Below are 15,657 nucleotides of genomic sequence, written 5' to 3' on the forward strand. Positions count from 1 at the left end.
AGATGAGCACAAGCACGAGCTTGAGCAAGTTCTCTGGCTCTCTCATCACGTAGAACCTTGAAAGCCTTTTCAAGAGCCCTTCTTTTTCTCAGCTTTTCAAGCTCTGCCTTTCTTTCAATGGATCTAGATTTCATATCAGCAACAATGTTAACACCTAAAGAAACATCCCTCTCTATTTTCTTCTTCCAAATAAACTGACGACTCTTCATGTCGGTTCCACAACACACACACAAGACGCAGAACCTCAAATATGCCTTTGGTTCTCTCTCACAAGTAACTATGGTTCTACAAAAAGAGCACACATCTAATATATATAGACTACCTGAGTCGGTTATAAGAGTTGGTTATAAGGACTTGGCCGAATATTAAACCACCGACACCAAAATATATTATATATTTTTTGAAATATGATATATAATGATACAATTTATCCAAAAATATATACCCCAATATCATGATTTTTTTTATATTGAGTTTAAATTTTTTTTTAGGTGTTGAGTTTAACATAAAAACCTCAGGTAATACTTCTCTCAAAAAAAAAAAAAAAAATACTTGATCATGGATGGACCGACTGTGTATTTGAAATATATAAAGTCAAAACCACCCCCTTTTTTTTTTCTGGGTATAAATATATATATATATATATAGAGAGAGAGAGAGAGAGAGAGAGAGAGAGAGAGTAGAAACAATAAAAAAAACCAGTTATTTTGTTCTTGACTAAAACTTGGTTGTATGATATGCCAATTGCAAGCATTCCCCAAATTTGTAGTGTTTTCAATTCATATTTCCAAAAATAAATTAGTTTTAATTTTGATGTTTTCACAAAAAATCGTGCCACCAAAATTTGAATTTATAGACTACTTGGATTTAGGATACATTGTTTGAGCCTTGAAAAATGATGAAATTGGGCCCAAACACGTATCAGATTGAACTCTTTTTTTTTTAAATGAAAGTCCAGATTGTCAAAAAAAAAAAACCCTTCAAAATGGTCTTGAGCCCTAGAATAAGAATTATTCCAGCCAATAAGGTATTAAAAAAAAAAAAAAAAAAAAAAAAAAAAAAAAAAAAAACCCTACTAGCCAATAAGAATAACAAATAAATTGAAACATTTTTTTGAAAATCAATAAGTTGACATTTTAGACAACTATCCTCCCATACAAGTTAAATTATAACAAAAGAACCTACAACCAAAATCAACAACAAAATGAACTGCAAGCCAACACAAGTCAATTTACGTTGTTCCAAGCTTATTTACATCTTAAACCTTAAACAAAACTACAAGCCAATAAGTTACACAAGTACGTTTAAGCAAACTACATACCCAAAACAAATAGGTTTAAACAATTATAAGCTCAATGACAAATAAATATTAAAAATTGGGATCATATTAAAATGTAAAATTAGAAATTACTATAGATTTAAAATAAAAACTGAATATATATATAAACAACCTACAAGCCAATAAGGTCTACAAATAAGTTTAAACTTTAAACTTTAAACAGCGATAATCTCCGGCAAAACAAGTTACATTACCACCAAAGAACCTACAACCAAACTGCAAAGCCAATAATCTCAAGCCTACAGGTCCAATCTCCAAGTCAAGAGAAGTTACATATACCATTACAATCTTCCTTCATTATCATCACAAACCTTACCAATTGCAATGGCATTACTGCGCTGAATCAAAAACCAATGATGGTAGGTTCCCCAGGTATTTAGCATTTTTGTGCCAGTTCTAAGAGAAAAGAAGAAACAAAGACAAGTAAGTAAATGAACAGAAAAGTAGATAATACTAATTAATGAATAGATAAATTACATCAAACAAATTATATTACCCGAATTAATTTGATAGCCTTCGACTTCTTTCATTGCCTCTCCAATATCAAGTGGTGATTGTGGAGATCTTAGCCAATTTTGTGCGCAGATAAAAGCCTCAATTGTTTTTGGAGACAATGGGCTCTGAAATGGATCCAAGACACGACCTCCAGTGCTAAAAGCAGACCTGGATGCAACAGTGGAAACAGGAATGGCCAACACATCTCGTGCTACTTGGCCAAGGATTCGATACTTTGATGAGTTCACCTTCCACCAATTTAAAATATCAAAATTTTCCATCTCAGGATCTTCACAACCATCCAATAAATATTGATCCACTTCAGATTTGCGCTTTGCATTATCCTCATCAACCAAGTGTAGCTTGTATAAACTATTCAGCCTTTTTCGAACATCTTTCACGTTAGTATCAACCATCAATTGTGAAGAATGAGGCTTATAAATTGGCTGCCTGCTTACACCTTCACTTGTGACCTTAGTTGCATAATGCTCATACAATCTATCTAAAGCACCCCGCACCTTGGCTACCATGTCATCCACTTGCTCATTATCATACAACTTCTTAAACCAGAACTTAACATAACTCAACTTGTATCGAGGATCAAGTACAACAGCCACAAACAACATTGAATTGATTCTATCGATACTTCCCCAATAGTTGTCAAATTTTTTCTTCATATTCTCCGCCATATCCTTCAAGAGAGGATCACCACCACTACTACACATACTACTTAATTCGCTTTGAATCAAAACAAGTTCATGAAAATATGCATTAGAAGTGACAAACAAAGAACCTGAAAATTGTAAGGCTGCTTCATAGAAAAGCTTGAGAAATTTAGAAAAAGCTTGAATATTTTCCCAATCAAAAGAATTGGGAGGGCCTATGGGCGTTTTCTCATTCCCATCATCTTCACGAAAGTGACGAAGGTATTCCTCATATTCTTCATCTTCCTCCATCCGTTCAAAAGCCTTCTTACACTTCTGCGCTGCATTTAACATCATATATGTTGAGTCCCATCTAGTTGGAATATCAAGGCACACTAAATTTTTACTTGAAATTCTTTCAAGCATCACACATTCCTTGAACTGCTCATATCTTGAGTGAGAAGACTTCACATATCTCATTGCATTACGAATCTTCATGATTGACTCACTAAGATCTTTCAAACCATCTAGCACAATAAGTTTCAAAATGTGTGCACAACATCTCATATGAAGGAACTCACTTGACAATAAGCTAGCCTTTCTATCTTTTGTTTTTCTCCTTATGAATTCAACAGCAACATCATTAGAGCTTGCATTATCTACTGTAATAGTGAAAATCTTGTCAATAAGATCCCATTCAAGCAAGCACGACTCCACCATCCTACCAATGGTCTCCCCTCTGAGATTAGGAACTAGACAAAAGTTTAAGATTTTTTTGTGATAGTTCCAATCACTATCAATGAAATGGGCGGTGAGACAAAGATAGTTAAGGTTTTCTAGTGAGGTCCATGTATCAGTGGTTAAACAAACCCTTTGGCTGGCACTCAACACTTTCTTCAACTTCTCCTTCTCTTTTACATAAAGTATGATACAATCTTTTGTCACATTGAGGCGAGATGGGACAGGAAATCTAGGTTCAACCATAGCCATAAAGTCAAGAAAACCTTCACCTTCCACAATTCTAAGAGGCAACTCATCGATGATTATCATCCTAGCAAGACCCATTCTTAATCTCTCCACACTAAATTCTGTCACACCACTCTCACCTTCTCTCTCACTACCTTCTGGCTTATCCACTGGGGCATGAATGTAAGGATACTCTTCACAACCAAAACTAATATGTGCCAACAGGGCTGAAGTACCATGTTTCCTATGATGAAAATTGAATCGCTTCTGGCAATGAATGCATTCAGCTATGGGATCATTGGGATCACAATCCTGTAATTTTACAAAATGGTCCCAGACATGACATGGTTCTTCAGTGAAAAATTTAGTACTCACCTGATGTTGTGCGGTGGGTGATGATGCATCTGGAGGAGCTTCAAACTCGTATGCAGGGTTAGAATCAGAAGTAGCCTCCCCATCATTCATCTAATAAATGTGAGGAAAAAAAAAAAAAAAGCAAGATTAATCAAGCATGCCTGGACGCTGGACTAAACATGTTTTAAAAAATAAACAATAAAGATTTTGCCAAAATGTGTGAAAAAAAAAAAAACCAATATCCCTAGCAAAATGGATTTTTTTGCCAAATATTCAGTTTTTCAAAAAATATTACTGAAAAGATTATGCTTGAAGTTATTTAGTTATGTAGCCCCTTTTAGAACTCGAGTTAGCTAACTTAAGTTATTTGCTTGCTTGAAACTCAAGTTTACCAAACTCGATTTCTATTTGGAACTCCAGTTTCGAGTTCCAAAAGGAACTTTGGACTGAGGCACAACTTGAGTTCCAAAAGGGACCTTGGACTGAGGCATTTCAATAAATTTTTTTTTTTTTTTTTTTGCAAAAACTAAAAATTTGGCCAAAAAAAAAAAATGCCCTAACAAAATACACAAACCACAACAATTCACAAAAACAATGACCAATCTCTTTTGAATGAATGCATTTTCCAAGCAATATTACAACAATTTAAGTCTTGTAGCTTTTAAAATATATATATATATATATATATATATATATATATATAAACAAGTACCAAAGCCAAAAAATGTTTCAACTGAACTCTAACATATTTTCGAGAATGGTGAAATGATAACAATAATAACAAAAATCCAACAATAGAAATGACGAAACAACAAAATGATGAAATGAGAAGATTTTGAGAGAATTTACCGGTGAGTCCGCGTCGTAGGAATGCGAATCCGAATCCATATCAGCAGCTAACCCTAAAATTTTACAAAATATATAAATCTGCCATTAACAAAACAGACAAAACTCCATTATCACCACGACACCGCATTAGCATTCAAATTCACAGTAAAAGAATTTATTGAAAAATAAAACTAACCTGAAAAAGTTGAGTTTAGAGTGAGAGAGAGAGAGAGTTTTTTGTGAGTGAGAAATTGTGACTGAGTGAGTGAGACGCTTCTAAACTTTTTAGGGTTTTTTTTTTTTTTTTTTTTGGGTTTAATGGAACGGCGGCGTTTTTCGTCGGTGTGTTGCAGAACCGAACCGAACCGTCGCACACGGCGCTGCGTAATGGAACGGCAGCGTTTTATTTACTTTTATATGTTACTGTGAATTGGGCCGAATTTGGGCCTGGACCAGCCGAGCTCTATTCGTTTTCAGAAAAAGACTGCAAAAGGCCTAAAATCGATTGGGCTTAACTTTAAGTTTGACTAAATTAAACTCTTGTCTTTAAAGTTTAGGATTGTTCTTCATTTGGCCCCTAATAAACTTTACCACTCTAATTAGTTTAATATAAGGTATGGTTTAGGATTGTTCTTTATTTTGATCAATCAAATATTTGATTCATTTTAAAAATCGTCCTTGCGTTCATGTCAATGACTAAACTAATTTTTAAGAGAAAGATTTATTAAAAAAAAAAAAAAAACTTAGCATTTAAACCAAACACTATTTTTCATAAATAAAGAAAAATTTAAATCACTCAAAGGTCAACAAAAAGGACCATTTTAAAAATGAAATCAAATTTGATTGACTAAAAATAAAAATTTCAAAGGTAACTACAAAAACAAAAAAAACCTGAACTTTAAAATTAACAAACTTCGTTACTGAGAGAGAGAGAAATGAATCAGGCCGAATTTGGGCTTGGACTTGCCAAGCTTTATTTGTTTTAAGAGGAAAACTGTGCCGAAACGCCCAAAATCAATTGGGCTTAATTTAAGTTTGACTAAATAGCACTCTTGTCCTTGAAGTTAAGGATTATTGATTTGGTCTCTAATGTTGAAGTTCTTATTTTTTATTTTTTGTCTATCAAAATTTATTTCATTTTGAAAATGATCCTTTTGTCTATGTTTGTGACTAAGTGAAGGTTTAGATAGCGGCAAGCGTCCAGTATTTGCGTATCCAGCGTTTTGCGCATGGATACTGTGCACTATTCACGAGGCCCATAAACCTATTTTTTCAGCAAAATTTTCATTAAGAATGGGTCACACGACACTATTCACACATTTAAAAATTTTATTTACTATAGTATTTTCAGTTTTCAGTAATAACCGGTATCCAAACAAACTCTAATTCTACCCATTAAAAGATGAAAAGGTAAAAAAGATTTGTTGTGTTAAACATATAATAAAAGCAAACACTATTTTTTTTTTTATTAAAAAAAAAATTAAATGATAAAGCCTTTGATTGTTGAATAAGAGGTCTGCGATTCAATCTCCGTTTATATTAAAAACTAATTTGTGTTTTGATCCGATAATAAAGAATTATCATTATAAGCGGATGACCATTTTAAATCAGAACCAAATTTGATGTAAAAGAAAAATTCAAAGGTAAGGACTAAAATGAAAACAACCCAAACCCAAACGTGAGGGTATGTAATTTTCGTTTTTCAAAGTTTCGTTGATGCTGTTTTTCCCTGCAAAATACAAAACCCATAACGAAATCTCACAAATTAACAACCTTTGTTGCCTTGCCAAAAAAAAAAACAACCACCTTTGTTACTTTGAGAGAGAGAGAAGAGAAAAAATGGGAATCAGAATTGGAGGTCAGATAGAGAAGGTGAATGGGAAAGAATTGAATTACAGTGAGTTTGTGGAGAGGTATATGGAAAAGAACCAGCCAGTGGTGCTGACAGGTCTCATGGATGATTGGAAGGCTTGTAAAGATTGGGTCTTTGATAATGGAAAACCCAATCTCCATTTCTTCTCTACCCATTTTGGCAATTCCACAGTTCAGGTGCTAATTTGGTCTTCAATACCTTATTTTATTTTATACATGTTTATGGTTTTTATGCCATTGTTGTGAAAGATGTCAGTGGAATAATGGGTTTGTTTATTTATTTTGATTTGGCTTGAGGGTCTGTTTGGGTCAGAGAAGTGTTGGTTTGGGGGGTATAGAATAGCTCCTTAGGATAAGAAACATTAGTATGAGTTTTTGAATGTGGTTTGGAGTCCTGTTAATTCAAGTACTTTTGGCATGACCATAGAAATTTTTCAATTTTGGAGCTTGTTTTAGTTGCTGAAAAGTGCAAGAGATTAGCGTATGCGTGAGTGGACACCATGAGTAAAAGTCGATACAGCATATAATGTGAGTGTGTGTGTGTGTGATAACAGTAGTGGAGAGCTTGTTTCGGAAAAGATTGTGGCACCGGGCATTTTGTTAAGGATTGGAACTTAAAGTAAAGCTTGTGTTAGTTGCAGAAAAAGTGTAAGAGTTGTGTGTATGCGCAGCGTGAGTGGACACCATGAATGAAACAGAATGCAGCCCACAATGTGTGTGCAAGTGGGTACACCTGTGTGTGTCATCACACTACAGTAGTGGAGAGTTTGTTTCAGAAAAGACTGGTACCAGGCATTTTGTTAAGGATTGGCACTTAAAGCAAAGCTTGTGTTAGTTGCTGATACGTGTAAGAGTTGTGTGTATGTGCAAGTGAACTCCATGAACAAAACACAATGCAGCCCATAATGTGTGTCAATCATGTGGGTGTGGAAATAGTATGTGCTCACACCTAAATGCTATGAAATTTGTCAAGTAATTTCCTTTCTTTCAATTTTAGAGAAAATTTATAAAATTGAATTCTCGAGTCTTGTAGTCTCAAAACCAAATATGATCTATCTAATAGTTCGTGCATTTGTTGATGATTAGTAAAGTTCAGTGACTAGATGTTACGCTATTAACTGTTTCTAATATCAAATAAAAATAGAATTCATTTATGGCATTTTTTTGTTTGTTTGTTTATAAATCAATTTATTATGAACTGAACTCAGTTGTTACTGTGGAAATTAAAGGTTGCCGATTGTGGTACCAGAGAATTCACAGATCAGAAAAGAGTGGAGATGTCTGTTTCAGAGTTTGTTGACCACTGGCTGGAGAATTCTGTGCAGGAGCATTGTAGTGCTTCAACAGATCACAGTAATGGCCATCCTGTGCTATATTTGAAGGATTGGCATTTTGTGAAGGTATGGTAAAAAAATTGTTTTATTAATTTGTCTGCTTACTTTACATTTCTATTGAAGATTTTCCTTCTACAAGTAGTAAGAGTATGAGAACATTGTATCTTGGTTTGATAAAGAAATCAATTTCCATAGATATTTAGTCAACTTACACAATAAGTTAGCTATGTTAAAGTTTGATCAACATGACCTGGTTGTAAAATGACCAAGTCATTATGAGTGTTCAATGCAATAATTGGTAGAGTTTAAGGCATACAGACATGGCCATATCATGCTAAGAACTTTTATTATCAGCTACAAATAACAAGTAATTTAAGAAAACCAGTGCATATATCCAATGAGAGAGAGAGAGAGAGAGAGAGAGAGAGAGAGATTTGCAATGCTATTATATATATTCTTTACTACTACTAATTACCTTTTTTTTTTCAAATTTTTTAAAAGAAAAAATGTAATTAGAATGTCACGAGAAACTATACCTAAAAAAAGTCAAGCATGTGTCAGCATACTAGAGTCAAATACGCTATAATTCACAAGTTTAGTTTTGAATTAAAAAAGTCACAATGCCCCTTTGGAACTCCACTTTGATAATGACTAAGCTGGCTAAGCTGCAAGGTGTTTAATTGTCCGTCTATACTAAGATGGAAAGTGAACTATTCGTTAGTTCTTTCTCAAGTCTGGCTATATGATTTGACATGTATCATAGATGTACATAAACTTTCCTAACATTTGTTTACTGATAAAAAAAAAATTACATAAACCTTGCTCTGTTAGCATTCAAATCATTCAGCCATCAATATTAATCAAACCCTTGGGGATTTTTTTTTTTCCTCTTATAAAGAGTTATTTTTCAATTTTACCAATCTATTTGGTGGGGCAGTGTCACTTTGCCTGTGTCAGTTTCTCATGTCTAAGGTGTCTATGTTAGATCCTTGTTAGTTCAGCAGTCTGATTTGTTGCCTTTACCCTCTTTAATCTTATGCTCAGGAGTACCCAGAATATTTAGCATACACAACTCCACTGTTTTTCTGTGATGATTGGCTCAACCTGTATCTCGACAATTATCATATGCATAAGGATCCAGACACTTTTCAAGAGAATAATGAAATAAGTTGCTCTGACTATCGTTTTGTTTACATGGGAGCAAAAGGTTTGAGCACCAATATTATTCCTCTTTCATGTTAGTCACAGATATTGTTTAATTGATGTTCCACTTATTTTAAGAGAAGGGAGAAAGAGGGGAGGGGGGGAAGCTTGATGCTCCCTTTGAACAGAGAGAATTGACTGTCCTTTCTATTGTTTAAATGTAATCTGATGCTCAATTAATTAATTTTTAAATTTTAATGTAGGATCTTGGACTCCTCTTCATGCTGATGTTTTCAGGTCATATAGTTGGTCAGCAAATGTGTGTGGGAAGAAACAATGGCTCTTTCTGTCTCCTTCTCAACATAATCTTGTGTTTGACAGGTATGAATACAGTTTCCTGTGCTTTCTATTAATTAGATAGACAGGATTTGTGGCCTTAAAAATGTGCTCATGTAGGAAGAGCGCTTGCTTCTAGATGAACTTTTTGGTTGTATGTTGGTACAAGAATGACTTTGCCTTGTAAACATATTTTCACTTAGACCAATGATCTATAGATCAAATGGGACCTCTCCATCCCCCATAAGAAAGGGTGAAGGGTAAAGTTGTAGGTTCAAAAACCACTGGTTGCACGTGTCAACTTACTAATAATTTTAAAAAGAAAAAGAGAAGAAGATATTTTCACTTATAGAATAGAGGAGAATCAGATACATTCTAGATAAAGATAAATAGCAACTGATAATATTCATCTTCCACGTGTGGATTTGCGATGATAAATATATTGGAATTTTTCCATTCTTATGAAGCAATTAACTATTGTATCAAGCTTAGACATTTATCTACTTTCGTATGATATCAGTAGCAACTGGTGACCACCTCTGCCATTTATCCATTCTATTACAGTAATCTGCCTCTAAATATTTTCTTTGGGGCCAATGAGCTCGAACTCAAGTGACACCTCCTCCCCTTGTAAATGCTAGGTGGATGGTGAGGCTGTGGGATCAAAACCATTGGGTGTGTGTGTAACTTACCAAATAAAACATATTTTCTTAGGGCAACCATCTGTTCCTATTAACTATCAGGTTAATTAGTGCACAAAATTACACAAGAATATACTGACAGGACTTTTAAAAATTTGTTACCATATATATTGTCATTTGCTAAATAGCATTGAGGTGTATTAAAAGTTTGGAAGCAATATTATATGGTTGTTTAATTAGTTCAATTACTTATCCAAAAAAAAAATAAAAAAAATTATACGGTTGCTTAATTGAGGCATTATTCAGTTATAATTGTGGTGTAGGAAAAATGTTGGGTTTTCTTTTGTTGGTGGCTCTTTTGAGCCTACTTTCCGTTTCACTTAGTGTCATTAATTGATCTGAACATGCTTCCTACTCCTGGTAATTAAAGAAAAAAGAATCTAAATCCTCTAATAAAAAAGATGATACATAAGGTTGATCACCTAGCTGACCTCAAAATTTTGGAACTAAGGCTTGGTTTTTGTTGTACATAAGGTTTATCACCTCTGTATACCAAACCCTGCATCATATTTCATTATAAGTCCTGCCTAGCTGCCCATGATGGGATATTCAGTAAGCCTTTTCAAAATTTCTGTTTAATTTTTTGTTTCTTCTGGGGCACTTTCAAACCTGTCAGAGTATATTGGTGAGCTTACTTTTGTATTCTTTAACTGCTCATGTTGACAAATCTCAGTGATGCGAAAGGGTTGTGTAGAATGATGTATGGAGGAGAAAGAATTAGGTCATTTGACCATGTGTCCTCTCATACACTTGCTCATGTTATGTTAACTTCATTAGTAGTTGATAGTGATACAAAATAATGATAGAAGGTAGTTCCTATTATCGCATGTCTTTTGGACTTGTTGTTTTGATTGCCGTTTCAATTTCCATTCAGGAACATGAAAAGCTCTGTGTATAATATCTTTGATGATGTGAGTGAAAAAGTATTTCCTGGTTTTACCGAGGTAACTTGCCAGCCTAGATCTTTTAGTAACTTTAAATTCCCTTTAGTCTTCTGCATATGTTCATGTCTTGTGTGTTCATTGTGCAGGCAATCTGGTTGGACTGCACTCAAGAACAAAATGAAATTATCTTTGTACCTAGTGGATGGTATCATCAAGTTCATAATCTGGTATCTTAAACTTTTGTTTTTCTTTCTATTTTTTGGTGGTGCATATTATATATAGTTTTCTTTGTGCTTTTCTAATTTCTAATCCCAAGTCATTAATGAACATGCAATTAGTTTTGCAAAGGCTGTCCAAGTTTTCTATTTTCCATTTCTGTGGTGTTCCTCTCCCCTAACCCAGCAAAAATGCATTAATGCTTCTTTTCTTCTTTCACCTTTAGGTAAAGTTTTTGAATAGTCTGCATTATTAAAGTCATTAGTCAATACTGATTTCTCAAGATATTTGTAGTAAAGGCAAGTATACATAATATATGACAACAAATTCTGCAATTTGTGTTTCTTCTTAATATCTGGCTTATGGTCCTCATCAAGTATGATTCGAAGTTCTGAATCTGCTCTAATTTTTGTTTTTGTTACCCTAAAAATAATATATATATATATATATATATATTTATTAATATTATATGCTGCTGTTTTCTTTGTAATTAGAGACAAAACCATTACATATCAAAAAATAAAAAAATAAAAAATAGAGAAAAAACCATTAACATGATGTTCCTCTTAAACTATTCTGTGGCCTGCAGAAGCCACATTTTGGTTTACTTGCCTTTAATTAAGGTTGTATGTCTAATAGCTGTGTTTGGTTTTACATTGGGGATATTTCAGTTTATGGGAACTGAATGTGTGCCCTTGATTCTAGAATTGGGACACTGTTTCTTTTCTTGTGATTAGCAAAAGACATTTGGGGGCTATACTTATAAGGGATGATAAGGGTTTGGCTATTTTCCTTAGGGTCATTGTCAAACATTAAGTACTTTTAGACAATTTGAAGGCATTTCCCACTTGTTTGGCTGACTGTTTGATCTAATTAGGATGCTTCTAGCGTAAAACTGATGTAGCATGTGAGGTTTTTTGTATGGTTGATTTGGAGTCCTTCAATTTCGGGATTTTTTTCCAACTTCTATCACATGTTTAGGCTCAGAGATAGGTCAGATGGGACTTAAATCATAGGCTCAATTCATTTAAATTTTTCTACAAGTTGAATGTTCGTTGGATGACAATGTCACTTATAACATGCATTTGTAATGTTTTCAGGAAGATACAATATCAATAAACCACAACTGGTTCAATGGCTATAACCTTTCTTGGGTGGTAAGTAGATACTAGATTCATGTAGTAATACTATGAATATTTGGGCCTGTTCTAATTGAACTCAAGCCTTTCTCAATTTTTATCATTCTTCCAGTGGAATTTACTTTTGAGAGACTACAATGAGGCTAAGGAATACATAGAAGACATCAGGGATATATGTGATGATTTTGAAGGTCTCTGCCAGCGCAATCTTGCGGCTAACACAGGTGTAGTATGAATAGTAGAGGATTGCTTAGTCCTTCTTAACTCAGCTTGTGTGCCGCTAGGCAACCTCCTTTTTGCTTTTTAATATAAAATTTCTTTACTTAAGCAAAAAAAATCAACATTCTTTGGGGTTGCTAACCATGCACACACTTTTTTATGCTATTCCACTCCATCCTCAGATATCGTTTGATGGGAAGCATGGCTTGCAAAACTTGAACTAGAGTTGTAATATTCTAGAAGATTTGAAATTAATGATAAGGTATCCTACCCATGTAGTAAACCTGTTCTTTAACATGCCATTAAATGCAAAACTATCACTAATATCCCAATTTAGGCATAGGAAAAAACTAAGTTAATTATTGATCTTTCTAGTTTCAACAGGGCATGATCAAAACTGTGTAAAATATTCCCTCCGTCCCATTTTGTTTGTTCATTTTACAAGATTTAACTTTTTAAAGGAATATCATTTAGTGCTTAGTCTCAATAAACTGGACAAGTATTTTGGGACAGCCAAAAGTGGAATATTGGACAAACAAAAAGGGACAGAGGGAGTAACAACCGATAATTATAGAAATTCTAATATACTCTCTTTAGTATACCATATTAAAAACAAAATAGCTTAGGTGGACAACTTATGAGGAAGAAAATCTAGCCAAATCATGCTGAAATCACCAGAATAGATCTGCCTTTTCATTCCAAAGTCACCAGAGGTGGTGTTAACTTCTGGAGCAAACTCCAAGAGCTTGAATGTGAATCCCCATATTGATTTTACAAACAGGATAGTGGCAAAAACTCGTTATAGGGGAATATGTGATTGGCCAATTGTAGTACTACTTTGTTTTAATATAGTTATAATGTAACTTAAGATCTGGATTTTCAATAATGTTCATAAGCTCTTCTTTGTTTCAAATGTACCCAGGCGAGTGCCAATAGGACTATTTTCAATTTAAGGGTGCATTAAGTGAGTTGTGCCTATTCTACCTAAAATGTAAGTGAAATGAACTAAAATAAGAAATAAAGCAGGTCGAGATCAGCCTGGCCCAAACTAACAATTAGAGTAGCTTAATTGATGAAGAAGCTATTCAATTTTCTACCACAATAGGCTTGCATCAAGGATGGAGTGAGCCCCATTTACTTCCGTCATTAGTAGATGAACTAACAGCATATTTGGAAGAATTCCCATGACATTCTGTGCATTATATACATTTTAGTTGAGAACTAGTACTAATTCCCATTGTGCATGCCTTGCTGCTAGTTGCACTATGAGAAGTTTGCTGTACTGGGATTATGCCAATCCTATATCTTGTATTGATTGATTCTTTTTCAACAGGCATGAACTTCTATGATTTCTTTATTTTCATAACATACTTCTGCTTGGCAAACTTGGTCCAACTTTGCCATTTACTAAGAGACTGCAAAAACCCCACTTGGAGTTCATCCACAGTAGCTCGGCATTTAGCTTTGAACCTTCGATCTCTCCGGAACATTGCAGTCAAGATCAACTCTATTGGTGGTGTGGCAGGAAGTCATGGCTTCTTGGATATAAGGGAAACTTTAGATGATCCCATATTTCTTAATCTGTGTGTGGGCTTGGAAAGAACATTTGGGATGATACACAAGAAACAGAGTTTCTGTTTTGATACAAAGAAAGACTTGGTAGATGATTTAACAAGCTTGGATATTATAAGAACTTATGGTTCCCAAATATGTACTGCCAAAGATCTGGTTAGATTTATTGACAATGCTATTGCAATAGTCAGTGGCATTAACAGTGAAATTGTTTTGCCTTCTGAATTAGATGGTGCTTAGATGTTCAATAAGAATTGATTTTGGCTGCGCTGTTTCCACTTTCCCTGCTTTACTGTTCTAAGAAATTTATGAGTGGCTATTTTTGTGTACGGCTCTCTCTCTTCATATGATTATAGTCTGCAGGAAGTGATTATTTGGATTGTGAAGATTGTGAATCATTCTTATAGGAGGATCTTATAGCAAGAATGCTGACTGTGAAGCTCTGGGAATGGTGTGTGTTCATTGGCTGCTTTCTAATTCATGTTGTGACCATGGTACATAAGAAACTAATTAAGTCAAATACTGTTGCTGTAATTACTAGCACTGTTCTAGATTAAAATAAAAGAAAATTTTCTGTTCCCCCCACCTTTTCTGAATTTCATGATGTTAATCTCTGTGATGATTAAGCCAGTCTAGTCCACAGCTTTTGTGAAAGTTTGGAATCTGAAATTATCTATTACTATATAAAAGTTTTAATATAAAATTATAAAAATATTGATGCTTTAAAACAAGGATTCGGTTAATGTGTGCTCTTAGGGCACACGTTAAACTTTCTGTTTTTGGAAACATTTTCTCAAGAATTGAAAAAGCTGTCATTACTTTTTCAATTCACGAGAAATTTTTTTCCAAAAATGGAAATTAATGTGTGCCCTAAGGGCACACATTAGTAAAATCCTTAAAACATTAGTAAAATCCTTAAAACAAATTGTGAAAATCAGTATTTTTTTTAATAGAATTTTCAAGTCATGATAGTAAAATCGTAACTTGGCGGTGCATTCTGTGCTTAGTTGAAAACTGTCACGTCAGATATGCAATGGAAGATCATTACTAAAAGATGAGATTTTTAACCATGGCTTTTGACATAGGGCTATTACTATTTGTGCTTAGTTGGAAATCGTTTCTTTGGAAAAGTATCATGGTCTTTCAAAACTTTATACATTTCAAGGTGAATGGGTGATTGATAGTGTTGCTTTTTTAACCAAATAACTTATTGACCTTCCTTTATTGATCCACCGTACTCTTTCATTCAATAAAGTTGTGTAGATTTTTAGAGCTCAGCTTCTTTTGTTAGGACTTTTTTTATTAATTATTTTCAATTTAATTGGACAAGTTGATTAAAATGTGGATTCTTCTCAAATGGTTTTTCTATTGAATTTTTCGAAAATAGTTCAATACTATTTCCAGTCAGGCTTGATTGGTACATCCACTAAAACACATGTTTTCAGTTTTTAAATAATATTACACGTATTTTTATACATGTTTTCAGTTTTTAAGTGCATGTATCTAACATTCCCTAAGCGTTCATTTGCCTATGCTTATTTTGCATTTGCATTTTAAGTGCTGGGTCCCACAGCACTGTTCATGACCCAACCAACAAATGAAAAACACAGGAAAC

The 15,657-nt window shown here is 33.9% G+C and overlaps 2 protein-coding genes across 4 annotated transcripts; one reads left to right on the top strand and one right to left on the bottom strand.

Annotated features, from left to right (window-relative positions):
- Positions 1-1,122: 1,122 nt before the first annotated feature.
- LOC115965843 (zinc finger BED domain-containing protein RICESLEEPER 2-like) lies at positions 1,123-5,002 on the bottom strand. Of its 2 annotated transcripts, none has more exons than XM_031085135.1 (4): positions 4,823-5,002; positions 4,648-4,700; positions 1,836-3,909; positions 1,123-1,735 (listed from the first exon to the last, which is right to left on the bottom strand). In XM_031085135.1, exons 2-4 carry the CDS (start codon positions 4,684-4,686, stop codon positions 1,716-1,718), a joined length of 2,133 nt encoding a protein of 710 aa, XP_030940995.1. In that variant the 5' UTR covers positions 4,687-4,700; positions 4,823-5,002; the 3' UTR covers positions 1,123-1,715. The 2 variants fall into 2 exon arrangements, with proteins under 2 accessions (XP_030940995.1, XP_030940994.1); XM_031085134.1 differs by having other exon boundaries at positions 4,648-4,725.
- Positions 5,003-6,305: 1,303 nt separating this feature from the next.
- LOC115963549 (2-oxoglutarate and iron-dependent oxygenase JMJD4) lies at positions 6,306-14,599 on the top strand. 2 transcript variants are annotated; one of them, XM_031082589.1, is made up of 9 exons: positions 6,306-6,675; positions 7,728-7,898; positions 8,877-9,039; positions 9,239-9,356; positions 10,887-10,956; positions 11,043-11,123; positions 12,213-12,269; positions 12,364-12,475; positions 13,804-14,599. In XM_031082589.1, exons 1-9 carry the CDS (start codon positions 6,343-6,345, stop codon positions 14,280-14,282), a joined length of 1,584 nt encoding a protein of 527 aa, XP_030938449.1. In that variant the 5' UTR covers positions 6,306-6,342; the 3' UTR covers positions 14,283-14,599. The 2 variants fall into 2 exon arrangements, with proteins under 2 accessions (XP_030938449.1, XP_030938450.1); XM_031082590.1 differs by lacking the exon at positions 6,306-6,675 and adding an exon at positions 6,697-7,433.
- The last annotated feature ends 1,058 nt before the right edge of the window (positions 14,600-15,657 follow it).

This window comes from Quercus lobata, chromosome 10, assembly GCF_001633185.2.
Source record: "Quercus lobata isolate SW786 chromosome 10, ValleyOak3.0 Primary Assembly, whole genome shotgun sequence".
Classification (NCBI taxonomy): domain Eukaryota; kingdom Viridiplantae; phylum Streptophyta; class Magnoliopsida; order Fagales; family Fagaceae; genus Quercus; species Quercus lobata.

What these genes read in the sequence shown, in the direction of transcription:
- LOC115965843 (XM_031085135.1), bottom strand. Translation starts at nt 4,686, where the DNA reads ATGGATTCGGATTCGCATTCCTACGACGCGGACTCACCG. An exon ending in CCTACGACGCGGACTCACCG is followed by an intron (nt 3,910 to 4,647) that starts GTAAATTCTCTC and finishes CACATTTATTAG; the next exon opens with ATGAATGATGGGGAGGCTAC. An exon ending in AGGCTATCAAATTAATTCGG is followed by an intron (nt 1,736 to 1,835) that starts GTAATATAATTT and finishes CTTTTCTCTTAG; the next exon opens with AACTGGCACAAAAATGCTAA.
- LOC115963549 (XM_031082589.1), top strand. Translation starts at nt 6,343, where the DNA reads ATGCTGTTTTTCCCTGCAAAATACAAAACCCATAACGAAATCTCACAA. An exon ending in TGTTTACATGGGAGCAAAAG is followed by an intron (nt 9,040 to 9,238) that starts GTTTGAGCACCA and finishes ATTTTAATGTAG; the next exon opens with GATCTTGGACTCCTCTTCAT. An exon ending in ATCATCAAGTTCATAATCTG is followed by an intron (nt 11,124 to 12,212) that starts GTATCTTAAACT and finishes TAATGTTTTCAG; the next exon opens with GAAGATACAATATCAATAAA.